This window comes from Triticum aestivum, chromosome 3D (genome assembly GCF_018294505.1).
Source record: "Triticum aestivum cultivar Chinese Spring chromosome 3D, IWGSC CS RefSeq v2.1, whole genome shotgun sequence".
NCBI lineage: Eukaryota > Viridiplantae > Streptophyta > Magnoliopsida > Poales > Poaceae > Triticum > Triticum aestivum.
In genome coordinates this window covers 610,807,064-610,823,200 of record NC_057802.1, presented here as the reverse complement: position 1 = coordinate 610,823,200, position 16,137 = coordinate 610,807,064, and the positions used below count along the sequence as shown (strand labels likewise).

At 42.9% G+C, this 16,137-nt stretch overlaps 1 protein-coding gene across 5 annotated transcripts; it reads right to left on the bottom strand.

Moving 5' to 3' along the window:
• Nucleotides 1–1,330: 1,330 nt before the first annotated feature.
• LOC123080959 (disease resistance protein Pik-2) lies at nt 1,331–8,701 on the bottom strand. Of its 5 annotated transcripts, none has more exons than XM_044503912.1 (5): nt 8,267–8,700; nt 3,543–5,170; nt 3,267–3,407; nt 2,089–3,184; nt 1,331–1,805 (listed from the first exon to the last, which is right to left on the bottom strand). In XM_044503912.1, the coding sequence occupies exons 4-5, from the start codon at nt 3,136–3,138 to the stop codon at nt 1,782–1,784; spliced, it is 1,074 nt and encodes a 357-aa protein (XP_044359847.1). In that variant the 5' UTR covers nt 3,139–3,184; nt 3,267–3,407; nt 3,543–5,170; nt 8,267–8,700; the 3' UTR covers nt 1,331–1,781. The 5 variants fall into 5 exon arrangements, with proteins under 5 accessions (XP_044359847.1, XP_044359850.1, XP_044359848.1 ...); XM_044503915.1 differs by having other exon boundaries at nt 3,543–4,001; XM_044503913.1 differs by having other exon boundaries at nt 2,089–3,191; nt 3,543–8,701.
• Nucleotides 8,702–16,137: the final 7,436 nt, after the last annotated feature.

The following is a 16,137-nucleotide window of genomic DNA, read 5'->3' as shown; positions in this document are numbered from 1 at the left end:
TGATATGCCAATTTCTATTTACCCTTCATAAGATCCCTTTTCATCGAATCTGTTCCGACTAAAGTGGGAGAGACAGACACCCGCTAGCCACCTTATGCAACTAGTGCATGTCAATCGGTGGAACCTGTCTCACGTAAGCGTACGTGTAAGGTCGGTCCGGGCCGCTTCATCCCACAATACCGCCGAAACAAGATAAGACTAGTAGTGGCAAGAAAAATTGACAACATCTACGCCCACAACTGCTTTGTGTTCTACTCGTGCAAAGTAACTACGCATAGGCCTGGCTCATGATGCCACTGTTGGGGATCGTTGTAGAATTTTAAAATTTTCTACGCATCACCAAGATCCATCTATGGAGTTTACTAGCAACGAGGGGAAAGGAGTGCATCTACATACCCTTGTAGATCGCGCGCGGAAGCGTTCAAGTGAACGGGGTTGATGGCGTCGTACTCGTCGTGATCCAAATCACCGATGACCGAGCGCCAAATGGACGGCACCTCCACGTTCAACACACGTACGGAGCAGCAAAGTCTCCTCCTTCTTGATCCAGCAAGGGGGAAGGAGAGGTTCGTTGATGGAGATCCAGCAGCACGACGGCGTGGTGGTGGAAGTAGCGGGGATCCCGGCAGGGCTTCGCCAAGCACAAGCGGGAGAGAGAGGTGTCACGGGAGGGAGAGGGAGGCGCCAGGGGCTAGGGTACAACAGCCCTCCCTCCCCCCCTTTATATAGGCCCCCTGGGGGGGCGCCGGCCCTGGGATCCCATCTATGGGGGGGGGGGGGGGCGGCCAAGGGGGGGGAACTTCCCCCCAAGTCAAGTGGGGCGCCCCCCACCCCCCAGAGTTTCCAACCCTAGGCACAGGGGGAGGCCCATGGGGGGCGCACCAGCCCACTAGGGGCTGGTTCCCCTCCCACTTCAGCCCATGGGGCCCTCCGGGATAGGTGGCCCCACCCGGTGGACCCCCGGGACCCTTCCGGTGGTCCCGGTACAATACCGATAACCCCCGAAACTTTCCCGGTGGCCAAAACTGAACTTCCTATATATAATTCTTCACCTCCGGACCATTCCGGAACTCCTCGTGACGTCCGGGATCTCATCCGGGACTCCGAACAACTTTCGGGTTTCCGCATACTAATATCTCTACAACCCTAGCGTCACCGAACCTTAAGTGTGTAGACCCTACGGGTTCGAGAGACATGCAGACATGACCGAGACACCTCTCTGGTCAATAACCAACAGCGGGATCTGGATACCCATGTTGGCTCCCACATGTTCCACGATGATCTCATCGGATGAACCACGATGTCGAGGATTCAATCAATCCCGTATACAATTCCCTTTGTCAATCGGTATGTTACTTGCCCGAGATAACAAGCAAATATCTCTTTCCTTGTAAATATCTCCTTAAATCTATCTCATTTGTATCTTCATTCTTATCTCTGAATTGCATAATTAAGCTCTCAAGGAGTGCTGCTGAGTTGAAAGGGCGCATGACTGTGACACAAGCATGCTTATCAAACATGCTACTAATCTCTTGGGTTTGATAAATATCTGTCACTAGTGTTGTTTTCCCAATACCACCCATTCCCCACAAGGAGAACACATGAAAATGCTGGAGATCTTTATTTGAGATTAATTTGATGATTTCCTCTTTTTGATTCCCTCTCCCGATGAGACGAGATTCCTCTAGAGTAGACATTGTCTCCATGCGAGTGAGGATGTTCTTGTGTGCAGAGCTGTCAATACCAGGAGAGGCTACATATGAGATGGACCCTTTTTCCACTTAATTCCTCCCCTCCTGAGAAACCTAAACACAAACGCACAATTAATGCCTCACCATGCCTGACACATTAGGCCTTGACACACTACGGTTACAATATATCTAAGTTTGATAAGTGAAATGTATGCAAATCCTACAAATTCTTTCTCGTGAAAATAGGAAAATATATAACTATTTTGTAATCAAAATGTGCAGAATGGTTATTAACCTAAAACTTTCATGACAACACAAAACTCTTAGTAGAGACAATGAATGAAAATAAGAAAAGGAGGAGCATTAATTAGACAAATTTTAGGACTTAAAAAATTACCTTACTGTAGAAAGCATAAAGAGACTGATCAGCAAATAACTTCCTACGTACAAGAGCTTCATCCCCTGCTCCTATGCACAAGCTTGCAACTTCAACTTGCTCGGTGGATACTATGATTCGGCTTCCTTTCTTGTTATCTGGGAAACATGTTTTGATGCAATCCCAATCTTCAATGGTGTTAATTTTATTGAGTACAATTAGATAACTCTTGTCATTCAAATATCTCTTGAACTCATAAGCCAAACCATCTTCTGTCACCGGCGCCATCATCTTCAAAATTTGGGCCCCAATAGTTGTATTTTCTTCTTCTCCCATCTCTTGAAAAGAATTATTATAGATTTGCCGAACCATGCTTCGAATGAAATCTGTCTGACTGAAAGGACACGTCAATGTGATCAAAGCACAGCAATCGAAATTCTTGTATATGATGGCATCTTCATAGGCACTTTCAATGATGGACATCTCCTGCAGATCACTGCTACTTGTGCCCCACAACGCTATCACTCGAAGTGCATCACCCTTGTAATTGATCAAGTTGAGAAGATCCATTCTTGCTTTCTGCCACTTCAGCCTTGCATCATGGGAGGCAGACATCGTCGCACTGGAGATGGTAGGCTGCCCAACAGCGGAGGCAGGCTTGGAGCTAGAGCCCTTGATGAGGTGGTACCGTTGGTTCCTCTGGCTGACATCCTCCACCTTGGCTCTGAGCTCCTTCATCTGCTTCGCCACACGATGCCGAGCTACCATTGTGCGAGGGATGCGCCACCAAGACTGTTTCTCAAGATGAACGGCAAAATCCAGGATGCAGTCCTCGACGATGTAGGAGACATCGCGGACTTGCTTCACCCAAGTCCTGACCACCATATTGTCGTCTCGATCGTTGTGCGCAGCCATCAGGAATGACCGCATCATCTCGAGCTCTTCAGTGACGAAGGAGTGGTCACGCTGGACACCAAGCTGCAGAGCGACCTCCTCTGCCACAGCCGATTGGGCGTACTTGAGTACCCCGCTCAATGCAGACTTACCAATGCTGATGGCCGTCGCCTCCATTTTTCTGGATGTTTGTGTGAATCAATTGGTTCTGATAGAGGCTGCACTGCAAACTAATACTCTGTGTTAATGGTTGTGCTTGAGCTAAATCTGAAGAGGTAAATAGCAAGAGAGGAAACAGAGCATACCTGGTGTTGTCAATGGCGATCAAGATGAAAACTAAGGCAGTGATAGTAGTCTCGTGAGCGACCAAAAAACAGTGGTGAAATCAATGATGGTGAACGCAGCCTCAACACCAGCGTTCTCCAAAGCGACCAAACTTCAGAGATCTGGGCGAACCAGAAAGATAATTTACAATTGATAAAACTGTAATTAGCAAGTGGCCAAATGTTCCAACTTCAGAGATTCAGAGGATGTGAGGGATCCACTAGAGCTAGCAGACTAAGAAAGACAAAAAAGATTACCAGGACGAAGGGATGCCATCACGCCCCTCCATCATCTTGTACTAGTCCAGGAGGTAGCTGGATGCCTTCTCCTTCACGATGGACAGCAGTGGCCAGTCGCTCTGCTGTTGGAATGCTCAGAGCTCGCAACAGACGCAGAACACAAGGAAACACAATTGCAGTCCAGAATGGAGAAGAGGATGGTGTGAGCAAGCTAGCTAGCTGTGTGGATGCTTTCGTCTGAGAAATGGAATCCAATGAGAGTACTGTATTGAATTTTGTGGGCAAGTGGATGCTTTTGGTCGGTTGCATCGATTACCACAATACAAATTGATCGTTGTACTCAATAGAATGGCACTAGTTTGCAGGGTAGAGCTTTTCTATTTGAACATGCATCGGAACACGGGTCATGTGTCTCACTGTGGCCTGTGGGAGTAGAGCTTGATATGCACTTCAGTTACATCCGACCTTGCACTGGGCCTGAATTTTTTTAGACAATTAGCAGGGCCTAATTGGAACTAAACTAATCACTCCAGCTGGCAGTAACCTCAGAACAGGGCATTGTTTCTTGGTTAACAGGGAAAGCTGACATTGCACGTTAATAGCAGGGGCATCTTTATTTCTTAACTAGATGATGCCCCAGGCTACACACCAAAAGACAAACTTGAAACGACACACCAGTAACCGGCTAACTTTACTCCATTGGTTTCTGTAAGAAAAAATGCAGTGTGCTCAGAACTCGTGTTACAGTAGTGTTTCGTTGTTTTATTAGTTCTCTACATTTTACATTAGCATCTCTTTCTTCATTAGTTCTGTGTAAGTAGTTAATAGTTAAAAAGGCTAGACCGACATTACAACATAATCCTTGATAGTCCATAATACTGGATGAGAAGTATGCTTACAACAAAATAAAAAACGTTCTGATCACGGTATGATTGTTTTCCAGGCCTGGTTTAATTGGAGAAAGAAGGGATATCCAGAAATGGAAAATTTATAATTTGTCAGTGTAAAAGGAAGCTTATACATGTATGGGCACAAAATCAGTTAATGTGCTATACGAACACCATTGAGTAAGTGAAAGTAACACTCGAGACCAGCAATGTCTAGTTGTTTGCCCTCATCACGTTAACAGCACATTTCATTTTGTCGGTCTAGTTGTTTCCTCTCTAACTCGCAAGAAAAAATACGTCTAGATACATCTCCTTTTATCTATTTTGATGACAAGTATTTCCGGACGGAGGGAGTATGATCTAACTGGAATACAATTTTCTGATGTGGCTAAATTTCATGTCCACTGGAGTTGAACCCAAGTTGACCTGGATGCACCACTGCACTTTCACGCTATCACCCAGCCCTCAACTTTTCATATGTCAATCACCCTATGTTTCGAATGTTCATAATAATTCATGTAATGACCAACTGAAAGGCCGATATTAAGAACTATATAATTCGTTGCCTGGCCAGCTAGAGGAAAGAACACATACATATCATGTACACGATTTTGCTTAGACAACTATTAATGGCTGGAAGCTAGGGGTTGAGGATCCTGTGCTGCTCCTCCATCACCTTGTACTTGGCACGGAGGTACCTGGATACCTTCTCCTTCACAATGGACATCAGTGGTCTGACCACCATGGTGGCCACCAGCCCTGCCATTGGAATGCTAACACACATAACACAGGGAAACACAATTGTAGTCCAGTGGTGGTGTGGGCAAGCAAGACGTGCAGATACTTGCTTTTGAGATAATGGAATCCAATGCAATTATTGTAACTGAATTTTGGTGCCAAGTGGATGTGTTGGTCCGTTGCACCAATTACGACTGTACTTAATAAAATAATTAACACTACTTTACAGGAGTAGAGCCTTTTTCTAACATGCATTGAAACAGGCGTCATGTGTCTTACTTTACTCCATTGGTTTCTATAAATAAAATGCAATGTGCTCAGAACTTCTGTTACAATAGTGTCTCTTTGTTTTATTAGTTCTCTACATTTTGCATTAGTGTCACTTTATTTGTTAGTTCTGCACTGTAAGTACTTATTCCAGTTGAAAAGGATAGACTGAGATTATAATGTAACCCTTGATAGTCCAAAATATTGGATTAGAAGTATGCTTAAAACAAAGCAAATACAGTTCTGCTTCATAATATGATTGCTTTTCAGGCCTACAGAGTCTAATTGGAGAAAGAAGTACTACCTCATTTTTAACTGCTCATTGTATAAATACAACAGGATCTGGTCTAATGCAACTGAATTCTTTAATATGTGCCACCTAAAACCAGAAGATGGAACTTACCAAAAAGGAGAACATTCAGATTTGACAAAATATAATTTTGTCAGTTTTAAAGGAAGCATATACATATACAGACACAACATCAGCAATGTGCCATATGAACACCATTGAACAGGTGAAAGCAATACTCGAGACGAGCAAAGCAATATCTTGAAGAAATTAGATGAAACAACATGTGCACAAAGAAAGTCAAATCTATTGGTCTTAGAAACAATGTGTTCTGTTTGATGAAATTATACAGAAAAGTTGTTCATGAACTTCTTGAGCTCTGCAAGTTGTCCGGATTTTCAACCAAAGCTAACTTATTTTAGAAGAAAAAAAACTCCAGTAATCGATCTGAGCAAGCTAGATGTGCGATCGTTGCTTCCGAGAAAATGGAATCCAATGTGAGCTGTATTAAATTTTGGGGGCAAGTGGATGCGTTTGGTCGGTTGCATCAAGTAGGACGATATAAATTGATGGTTGTACTTAATAAAATAACACTAATTTGCAGTAGATTTATTTTTCTTCCTGAACATGCATTGAAACACGCATCATGTGTCTTACGGTAGGAGTAGAGCTTGATCTACACTTCTTCAACCAATCACGTTAGATCTTGCAAAAGCACACTGGGTCAGTATTCTTTTTAGACAATTACCTGAGCCTACTTAGAAATAAACTACTCACTCCAGCTGGCAGAAGTATAATACTCACTCCATTCCTAAATATAAGATGTTTTAGATAATTTCAATGTAGACTACATACGGATTAAAATGGGTGAACATACACATTAAAATGGGTCTAGATACATGCGAATAAAAAAAATGCTAAAACATCTTATATTTAAGAACAGAGGGAGTAATAGGGAAATCTGACTGAGCCTTCTGACATAGCACGTTAATAGCTGGGGCATCTCTAGTTCTTAACAAGATGATGCCCCGGGCATTGATGCAGGAATGCATGCTACACACCAACGAGAGAAATATAAGATGTAGGGACAAAAAGATAAACTTGTAACAACATACCAGTTAACTTTACTCTCCATTGGTTTTTATTTAAAAAAAAGCAATGTGTTGAGGACTTATGATACAACAGTACGTGTATCTTTGTTTTATTAGTTCTCTACATTTTGCATTAGTGTCTCTTTCTTTGTTATTCTGCACTGTAAGTAGTTATTCGTAGTTAAAAAGGACAGATTGAAATTAGAACTCAGCCTTGATAGTCCAACAAACTGAATGTGAAATATGCTTAAACCAAAACAAATAAAATTCTGTATCATAGTCTGATTGTTTCTCAGGCCTGCAGAGCCTAACCGGAGAAAGAAGTGCTACCTCATTATCAACTGCTCATTATACAACAGGATCTGGTCCAATACAACTGAATTCTTCAATATGTGACGCCTAAAACCAGACATGGAAATAACCAAAAAGGAGAACATTTGGAGATGACAGAATCATTTTTTTTTCAGTTTAAAAGGAAGCACGTATACAGACACGAAAACAGTAATGTACAATATGAACATCGTTGAATTGGTGAAAGTGATACTCTAGACCAGAAAAGCCATATCTTGCAGAAATTAGATATGACATTCCATAAAACAACATGAGCACAAAGCAAGTCGAATCTTCTTGTTTTATAAACAATGTGTTCTGCTAGATGAAATTGTACATGAAAGTTCATGAACTTCTTGAGCCGGGCAAGCTGTCTGGGTTTTCCACCAATTTTATCTGAATTCAGGTAATATCCTATGATAATCGATGTGAGCAACCTAGATCTGAGGAAGCATGCTTCCAAGAAAATGGAATCCTATGATAATCGATGTGAGCAACCTAGATTTGGTGAAGAAATTGAGCAAGCTGTTAGCACAAAGAAAGTCGAATCTATTGGTTTGCTGTCAGTCACCTTAACAGCACATGTGAGCAACATATTTCTTTGTTGGCCTAGTCTTTTCCTCTCTAACTCACCGTACAAAAGTGGTAGCTAGGAGATGTAATTAGATCATGATAGTTGGTCTGTCCACTGCGGACGTGGGACTGCAATCTCACATACCACTGGCCTTTCGCCCAGTCCTCCGTTTTCGTCTGTGAACCACCCTAGGTTTCGTAAGTTCATAATAATCTAATGACCAACTGAATGGCCCATTGGAAGAAGTAACCGGTGCTTGGCCAGCCAGAGGAAGGGAACACAAAGAAGTTATGTTGGAGATTCTACCCAAGATGAACGGAACTTAAACGCTTTTGGTTATCCCTATCCGAGGAAATAAATTTTGATATTCTGGTGATCCTACATTTGATTTGATCAAAGGGAAACTGAAGATACCAACAGAATCAGAGTATACAGGACACTTTTGCTATGAATTAACTGTCAGTCAAACCAGAGTATGAACTAAGATTCATGGTCTACCTCGACGCAATCTAGCAGCAAAATGTGTATGAACCATTAATTGGGCGGAATAAGATACAGTTACCAACCAATCTGCAGGAAGAAGCCAGCCAGTGAACCATTAGTTGTTGGGGGTTGCTGACCGCGGCGCGGAGCAGAGAGGCCGTGCGTCGGCCCTGGATGGGTCTGCTCCGGTTGAACAGGAGGCGGGTACTGACCGAAACGCCTCCACGCCCGCCGGCCCGCGCGCCCATCCACGCGAGCCGCGGAGAGACGCATCTGCGTCGTAGACCGGCGGGCAGCGGAGGAGGGTCGATCCCCCGGCGGGAGGAGATCGATCCCGTGGTTGAAGAGGCGGTGGCGGGAGGAGGTGGGGGGACCCAGCCGGATTGGAGGGGGTGGGGCCAAATGCGGCGGCGCCGTCGCCGTCGTGGAGCGCCTCGATCGGCCCGGCGGTGTGGCTCAGTCAGTTCTAGCACGGAGATGTTTTTTCTCTTTTTCCTTGGCACAAGAAAACAGAGCATTCTCCATCTCAAGGTTTGGAAAAGGAATAATACATGAGAGGAATTCTTTCTTACCGAGATAATAAAATCAGCCCTTACAATAACTTTCAGACGCTGTTTCGGTGTCGTAACTCACTACTGGAATTTTTCCGTTTGCCGAGTGCTAGGCCCTTTGCCGAGTGTATTATGTCGGGCACTCGGCAATAGTATCTTTACCGAGTGCTACACTCGGTAAAAATATGAAACTCGGCGAACAGATACTTTGCCGAGTGTCGTGGACAAAACGCTCGGTAAAACAACAAAACTCGGCAAACAGGACTTTGACTTTACCGAGTGCTACACTCGGCAGAGGGGGTCTTTACCGAGTGTCACACTCGGCAAAAGGAGGTCTTCACTACGCCGAATGGTTTTGGCTGTACAGATTGCATACGGCCTCGGATGAAGATGGTCCAAAAATAAAAGTTGTTCATTTTCACGAGACGGATAACTTTGATGTTGATAATTTTTTCATTTGAGGCCATATTAATTGCACTTTTTGCCATGTAAAAATTTAGTCTTAAATGACTTAGGCGATGATCATATTCACTGCATCGTTTGTTATAATGTTCCCAAATTAGACACATAGGTGTGTCTTGACATTACAAACAATGTTGCCAAATAGAGTTCCCTAATTTTTCGAAAAAAAATATTTTTTCCATTTTCTAAGTGTCAACAATGAGTATTTTTTGTGAAGCAAGTACACAAAACAGGCTGCAAAATGGCACCACTTCAATTTTCACAATAAGTAGACCTTATTTTATGAACAATGCCCAAGTTTCATGGATTTTCTGGATCTCTAGCTACTTTCACGCATTTAAATGACTTTATGTTGATTTCTCAAATGTAATTCAAATTTGAACTACAAGTGTGTGATAGCTCCGTCCTAAAAGTTAGAAAAATATATATTTAGATACACAAATAGGCATTATATGGGAGAACCACTTAGAGTTTTGAGAGATTCAAGCCCTTGCAATGAATAGCCATGCTGCCCATTTTGACCCCATTTTGAAGAAAATGAATACAAGTTCAAAAAATGCAAACATTTTGCATGGAGTCCTTTTATGTGTACTAGTTGCGAGGAAAAATACCAAACTTTCAATACTATAAATTGGGAACAAAATTCTTCACAAAACGGGCTATCATGTATGAACATTGATGGCTTTCAAGTCAAATTACCAGGACGATGGCCATATTCATTGCATAGTTTGTTATAATGCTCCCAAATTAGACACCTAGGTGCATACTGACATTAGAAACAATGTTGGCAAATAGAGTTTCCAACTTTTTTGTACAAAAAATTCATTTTTCATTTTCTAAGTGTTAAAAATGGTTATTTATTGTGAAGAAAGTACAAAAAATAGGATGCAAAATGGCACCACTCCAATTATCACAGTAAGTAGACCATATTTTATGCACAATTCCCCGGTTTCATGGATTTTCTAGTTTTGTAGATACTTTCGCACATTTAAATGACTTTATGTCAATTTTCCCGAAAGTAATTCAAATATGAACTGCAAGTGTGTGATAGCTCAATCATAAAAATTACCAAAACATATTTTTAGATACACGAGTAGTCATTATATGGCAGAACCACTTAGTGTTTTGAGACATTCAACTCCTTGTGATGAATAGTCATGTCAACCATTTTGACCCGGTTTTAGAAAAAAATGAAAGAAAAAGAATACAGGTTTTAAAAATGCAATCCTTTCGCATTTAGTCCTTTTATGTGTACTAATTGCGAGGAAAAACAACAAAGTTTAAATATAACAAATTTGAAAAAAAAGGTTCACAAATCGGACTATCGTGTATGAACATTCATGGCTTTCGAGTCAAAGGACCAAGGTGATGGGCATATTCATTGCATAGTTTATTTTAATGTTCCCAAAATAGACACATAGGTGCATCTTGACATTACAACCAATGTTTCCAAATAGACTTTCTAACTTTTTTGTACACAAAAAAAATCATTTGTCATTTTTGAAGTGTCAAAAATGGGTTTTTTTGTGAAGCAAGTACAAAAAACAGGGTGCAAAATGGCACCACCCCAATTATCACAGTAAGTAGACCATATTTTATGCACAGTTCCCCATTTTCATGGATTTCCTAGTTTTCTAGCAAATTTCGCACATTTAATTGACTTTATGCCGATTTTCTGAAAGTAATTCAAATTTGAACTACAAGTATGTGATAGCTCTATCGTGAAATTAGGAAAAAATATTTTTAGGTAGACAAGTATCATTATATGGGATAACCACATAGAGTTTTGATAGATTCAACCCCTTGCCATGAATAGAGATGCCGACCATTTTGACCCCGTTTTAGAAAAAATGAAAGAAAAGGAATACAAGTTCAAAAAATGTAATCCTTTCGCGTGGAGTCCTTTTATATGTTCTAGTTGCAAGGAAAAATACCAAACTTTCAATATGACAAATTTGAAAAAAAATCTTCACAAAATGGCTTATCGTGTATGAACGTTCATGGCTTTCAAGTGAAATGACCAAGGTGATGACCATATTCATTACATAGTTTATTATAATATGCCCAAATTAGACACATAGGTGTATATTGGCATTATAAACAATGTTGCCAATAGAGTTTTCAACCTTTTTGTATAAAAATATCATTTTCGATTTTCTAAGTGTAAAAAAGGGTGTATTTTGTAATTTTCTATATATTAAATATACACATCCGTTGGGCTTGAAAAATTTTGTACACTCAATATACTTCATTACATGATCCGTGACAAAATTTGATATTTTTCAGTGGTTGTTTGCTATATTTAAAGTATATTCAAAACATAGCAAAGAAGCACATAATCCACCAATAAGCACACAGCACACAGATCAGTGACGTGGCGTCATGGGATAGGCCAAACTCCTCTCTCTCCCCCCCCCCCCCCCCCCCGCATGCACTCACCTTATCTCCTCTCAATTTCAGCCGCACAAACCTCATCGCATCTCTGTCCCCTCTGTCTTCACGCACGCACCTCATGCCTCGGCTAGCAGCCTAGCACCACCGTCTGCCGTCTTGCAGGCCACCGGCCGACGACCTCCCTCGCGCGCGCCATGGAGGACGGGAACCTCCCCGTGACTGGTGACCCCAGCTTCCTTCCAAGCTCTGTTGGCGGACGCCATGGAGGACGGCGACGAACTCACCTTCCTGAGCGCGGTTGGCCTCTTTTTCTCTCCGAGCGGTGGTGGTGTCCTTGTCTCCCCGAACGCGGCGGCCTCCTCTTCTCCCCGAGCACGGCGGCGGCCTCCTCTTCTCCCCAAGCACGGCGGCGGCCTCGTCTTCTTCCCGAGCGCGGCGGCAGCCTCCTCTTCTCCCCAAGCGCGGCGGCCTCCTCTTCTCCCCGAGCACGGCGGCGGCCTCCGCTTCTACCCAAGCGTGGCGGCAGCCTCCTCGTCTCGGCGAGGCACGATGCGGCGGCTGGGACAGGGTCGCCGGCTTGAATCACTGTCGCCATTGATGACGACGCCTATTTTGTGCTCGCCGGCGACGCGCTCATGCAGTCCGGCGAGGCATTGATCTGAGGTTTATCCTCATTGCTACACAGAAGAATTATGTCCTTGATGCACCGCTAGGTGACAGACCTATTGCAGGAGCAGATGCAGACGCTATGAACGTTTGGCTAGCTCAATATGATGACTACTTGATAGTTTAGTGCACCATGCTTAACGGCTTAGAATCGGGAGTTCAAAGACGTTTTGAACGTCATGGACCATATGAGATGTTCCAGGAGTTGAAGTTAATATTTCAAGCAAATACCCGAGTTGAGAGATATGAAGTCTCCAACAAGTTCTATAGCAAAAGATGGAGGAGAATAGCTCAAGCAGTGAGCATGTGCTCAGATTGTCTGGGTACTACAATCGCTTGAATCAAGTGGGACTTAATCTTCCAGATAAAATAGTGATTGACAGAATTCTCTAGTCACCATCACCAAGTTAGTAGAACTTCGTGATGAACTATAGTATGCAAGGGATGACAAAAACGATTCCCGAGCTTTTCATGATGATGAAATCGATGAAGGTAGAAATCAAGAAAAAGCATCAAGTGTTGATGGTTGACAAGACCACTAGTTTCAAGGGAAAGGGCAAAGGGAAGAAGGGGAACTTCAAGAAGAACGGCAAGCAAGTTGCTGCTCAAGTGAAGAAGCCCAAGTCTGGACCAAAGCCTGAAACTAAGTGCTTCTACTGCAAAGGGACTGGTCACTGGAAGCGAAACTACCCCAAGTATTTGGCGGATAAGAAGGATGGCAAAGTGAACAAAGGTATATTTGATATACATGTTTTTGATGTGTACTTTACTAGTGTTTATAGCAACCCCTCAGTATTTGATACTAGTTCAGTTGCTAAGATTAGTAACTCGAAACGGGAGTTGCCGAATGAACAGAGACTAGTTAAGGGTGAAGCGACGATGTGTGTTGGAAGTGGTTCCAAGATTGATATGATCATCATCGCACACTCCCTATACTTTCGGGATTAGTGTTGAACCTAAATAAGTGTTATTTGGTGTTTGCGTTGAGCGCATGAATAAACTCCATGCTGATGGGATTTTGGAATCACTTGATTATGAATCACTTGATGCTTGCAAACCATGCCTTATGGGAAAGATGACTAAGACTCCGTTCTCCGGATGGAGCGAGCAACTGACTTATTGGAAATAATACATACTGATGTATGCGATCCGATGAGTGTTGAGGCTCGCGGCGGGTATCGTTATTTTCTGACCTTCACAGATGATTTGAGCAGATATGGGTATATCTACTTGATGAAACATAAGTCTGAAATATTTGAAAAGTTCATATAATTTCAGAGTGAAGTGGAAAATCATCGTAACAAGAAAATAAAGTTTCTACGATCTGATCGTGGAGGAGAATATTTGAGTTACGAGTTTGGTCTTCATTTGAAACAATGCGGAATAGTTTTGCAAGTCACGCCATCTCGAACACCACAGCATAATGGTGTGTCCGAACATCATAACTGTACTTTATTGGATATACTGAAATCTATGATGTTTCTTACCGATTTACCACTATAGTTTTGGGGTTATGCATTAGAGACAGCTGCATTCACGTAAAAAAGGGGCACCATCTAAATTCGTTTGAGACGACACCATATGAACTGTGGTTTGGCAAGAAGCCAAAGTTGTCGTTTCTTAAAAGTTTGGGGTTGCGATGCTTATAAGAAAAAGTTTCATCCTGATAAGCTCAAACCCAAACCGGAGAAATGTGTCTTCATAGGATACCCAAAGCAGACAGTTGGGTACACCTTCTATCATAGATCCGAAGGCAAGATATTCGTTGCTAAGAATGGATCCTTTCTAGAGAGGGAGTTTCTCTCGAAAGAAGTGAGTGGGTGGAAAGTAGAACTTGATGAGGTAACTCTACCTGCTCCCTTATTGGAAAGTAGTTCATCACAGAAATCTGTTCCTGTGACTACTACACCAATTAGTGAGGAAGCTAATGATGATGATCATGTAACTTCAGATCAAGTTACTACCGAACCTCGTAGGTAAACCAGAGTGAGATCCGCACCAGAGTGGTACGGTAATCCTGTTCTGGAGGTCATGTTACTTGACCATGACGAACCTACGAACTATGAGGAAGCGATGATGAGCCCAGATTCCGCGAAATGGCTTGAGGCCATGAAATCTGAGATGAGATCCATGTATGAGAACAAAGTATGGACTTTGATTGACTTGCCCAATGATCGGCGAGCCATTGAGATTAAATGGATCTTCAAGAGGAAGACGGACGCTGATAGTAGTGTTACTATCTACAAAGCTAGAATTGTCGCAAAAGGTTTTCGACAAGTTTAAGGTGTTGACTAGGATGAGAGTTTCTCACTCGTATCTATGCTTAAGTCTGTCCGAATCATGTTAGCAATTGCCGCTTTTTTATGAAATCTGGTAAATGGATAAACAAAACTGCATTCCTTAATGGATTTATTAAAGAAGAGTTGTATATGATGCAACCAGAAGGTTTTGTCAATCCTAAAGGTGCTAACAAAATATGCATGCAAGCTCCAGCGATCCATCTATGGACTGGTGCAAGCATCTCGGAGTTGGAATATATGCTTTGATAAGTTGATCAAAGGATATAGTTTTATACAGACTTGCGGTGAAGCCTGTATTTACAAACAAAGTGAGTGGGAGCACTACAGCATTTCTGATAAGTATATGTGAATGACATATTGTTGATCGGAAATAATGTAGAATTATTCTGCAAAGCATAAAGGAGTGTTTGAAAGGAGTTTTTCAAAGAAAGACCTCAGTGAAGCTGCTTACATATTGAGCATAAAGATCTATAGAGATACATCAAGACGCTTGATAAGTTTTTTTCAATGAGTACATACCTTGACAAGATTTTTGAAGTAGTTCAAAATGGAACAGTCAAAGAAAGAGTTCTTGCCTGTGTTACAAGGTGTGAGATTGAGTAAGACTCAAAGCCCGACCACGGCAGAAGATAGAAAGAGAATGGAAGTCATTCCCTATGCCTCAGCCATAGGTTCTATAAAGTATGCCATGTTGTGTACCAGATCTATTGTATACCCTACACTGATTTTGGCAAGGGAGTACAATAGTGATCTAGGAGTAGATCATTGGACAGCGGTCAAAATTATCCTTAGTGGAATAAGGATATGTTTCTCGATTATGGAGGTACTTGATCGGTCGGATCATGAAGACGTACGACTACATCAACCGCATTGTGCTAACGCTTCCGCTTTCAGTGTACGTGGGTACGTGGACAACACTCTCCCCTCTCGTTGCTATGCATCACCATGATCTTGCGTCTGCGTAGGAATTTTTTTGAAATTACTACGTTCCCCAACAGGACCCACATGAACGTGGGTAGTGGGGGCAAGGCCCCACACCCCTGGTCAAGGTGCACCAAGATCCCCCTTAGAAGGAATAAGATCATATCCCGAAGGGATAAGATCAAGATCCCTAAAAAAGGGGATAACAATCGGTGGGGAAGGGAAATGATGGGATTTCTTTCCCCCACCTTTGCCAACTCCCCAATGGACTTGGAGGGCAAGAAACCAGACCCCTCCACCCCTATATATAGTGGGGAGGCGCATGGGAGCCGCACCCCTTCCCCTGGCGCAGCCCTCTCCCTCCCCAACACCTCCTCCTCCGTAGTAGTGCTTGGCGAAGTCCTGCCGGAGAACTGCAAGCTCCACCACCACGCCGTCATGCTGCCGGAGCTCTCCCTCAACTTCTCCTCTCCCCTTGCTGGATCAAGAAGGAGGAGACGTCCCTGGGCTGTACGTGTGTTGAACGCGGAGGCGCCGTTGTTCGGCGCTTAGATCGGAATCAACCGCGATCTGAATCGCTACTAGTACGACTCCTTCATCCGCGTTCTTGTAACGCTTTCGCATTGCGATCTTCAAGGGTATGAAGATGCACTCCACTCT

Bases quoted from the DNA above. Each gene is read 5' to 3' on its own strand.
- LOC123080959 (XM_044503913.1), bottom strand. From the start codon at position 3,138: ATGGAGGCGACGGCCATCAGCATTGGTAAGTCTGCATTGAGCGGGGTA. The intron at 1,806-2,088 runs GTAATTTTTTAA...GTTTGTGTTTAG, and splicing joins TTTATGCTTTCTACAGTAAG to GTTTCTCAGGAGGGGAGGAA.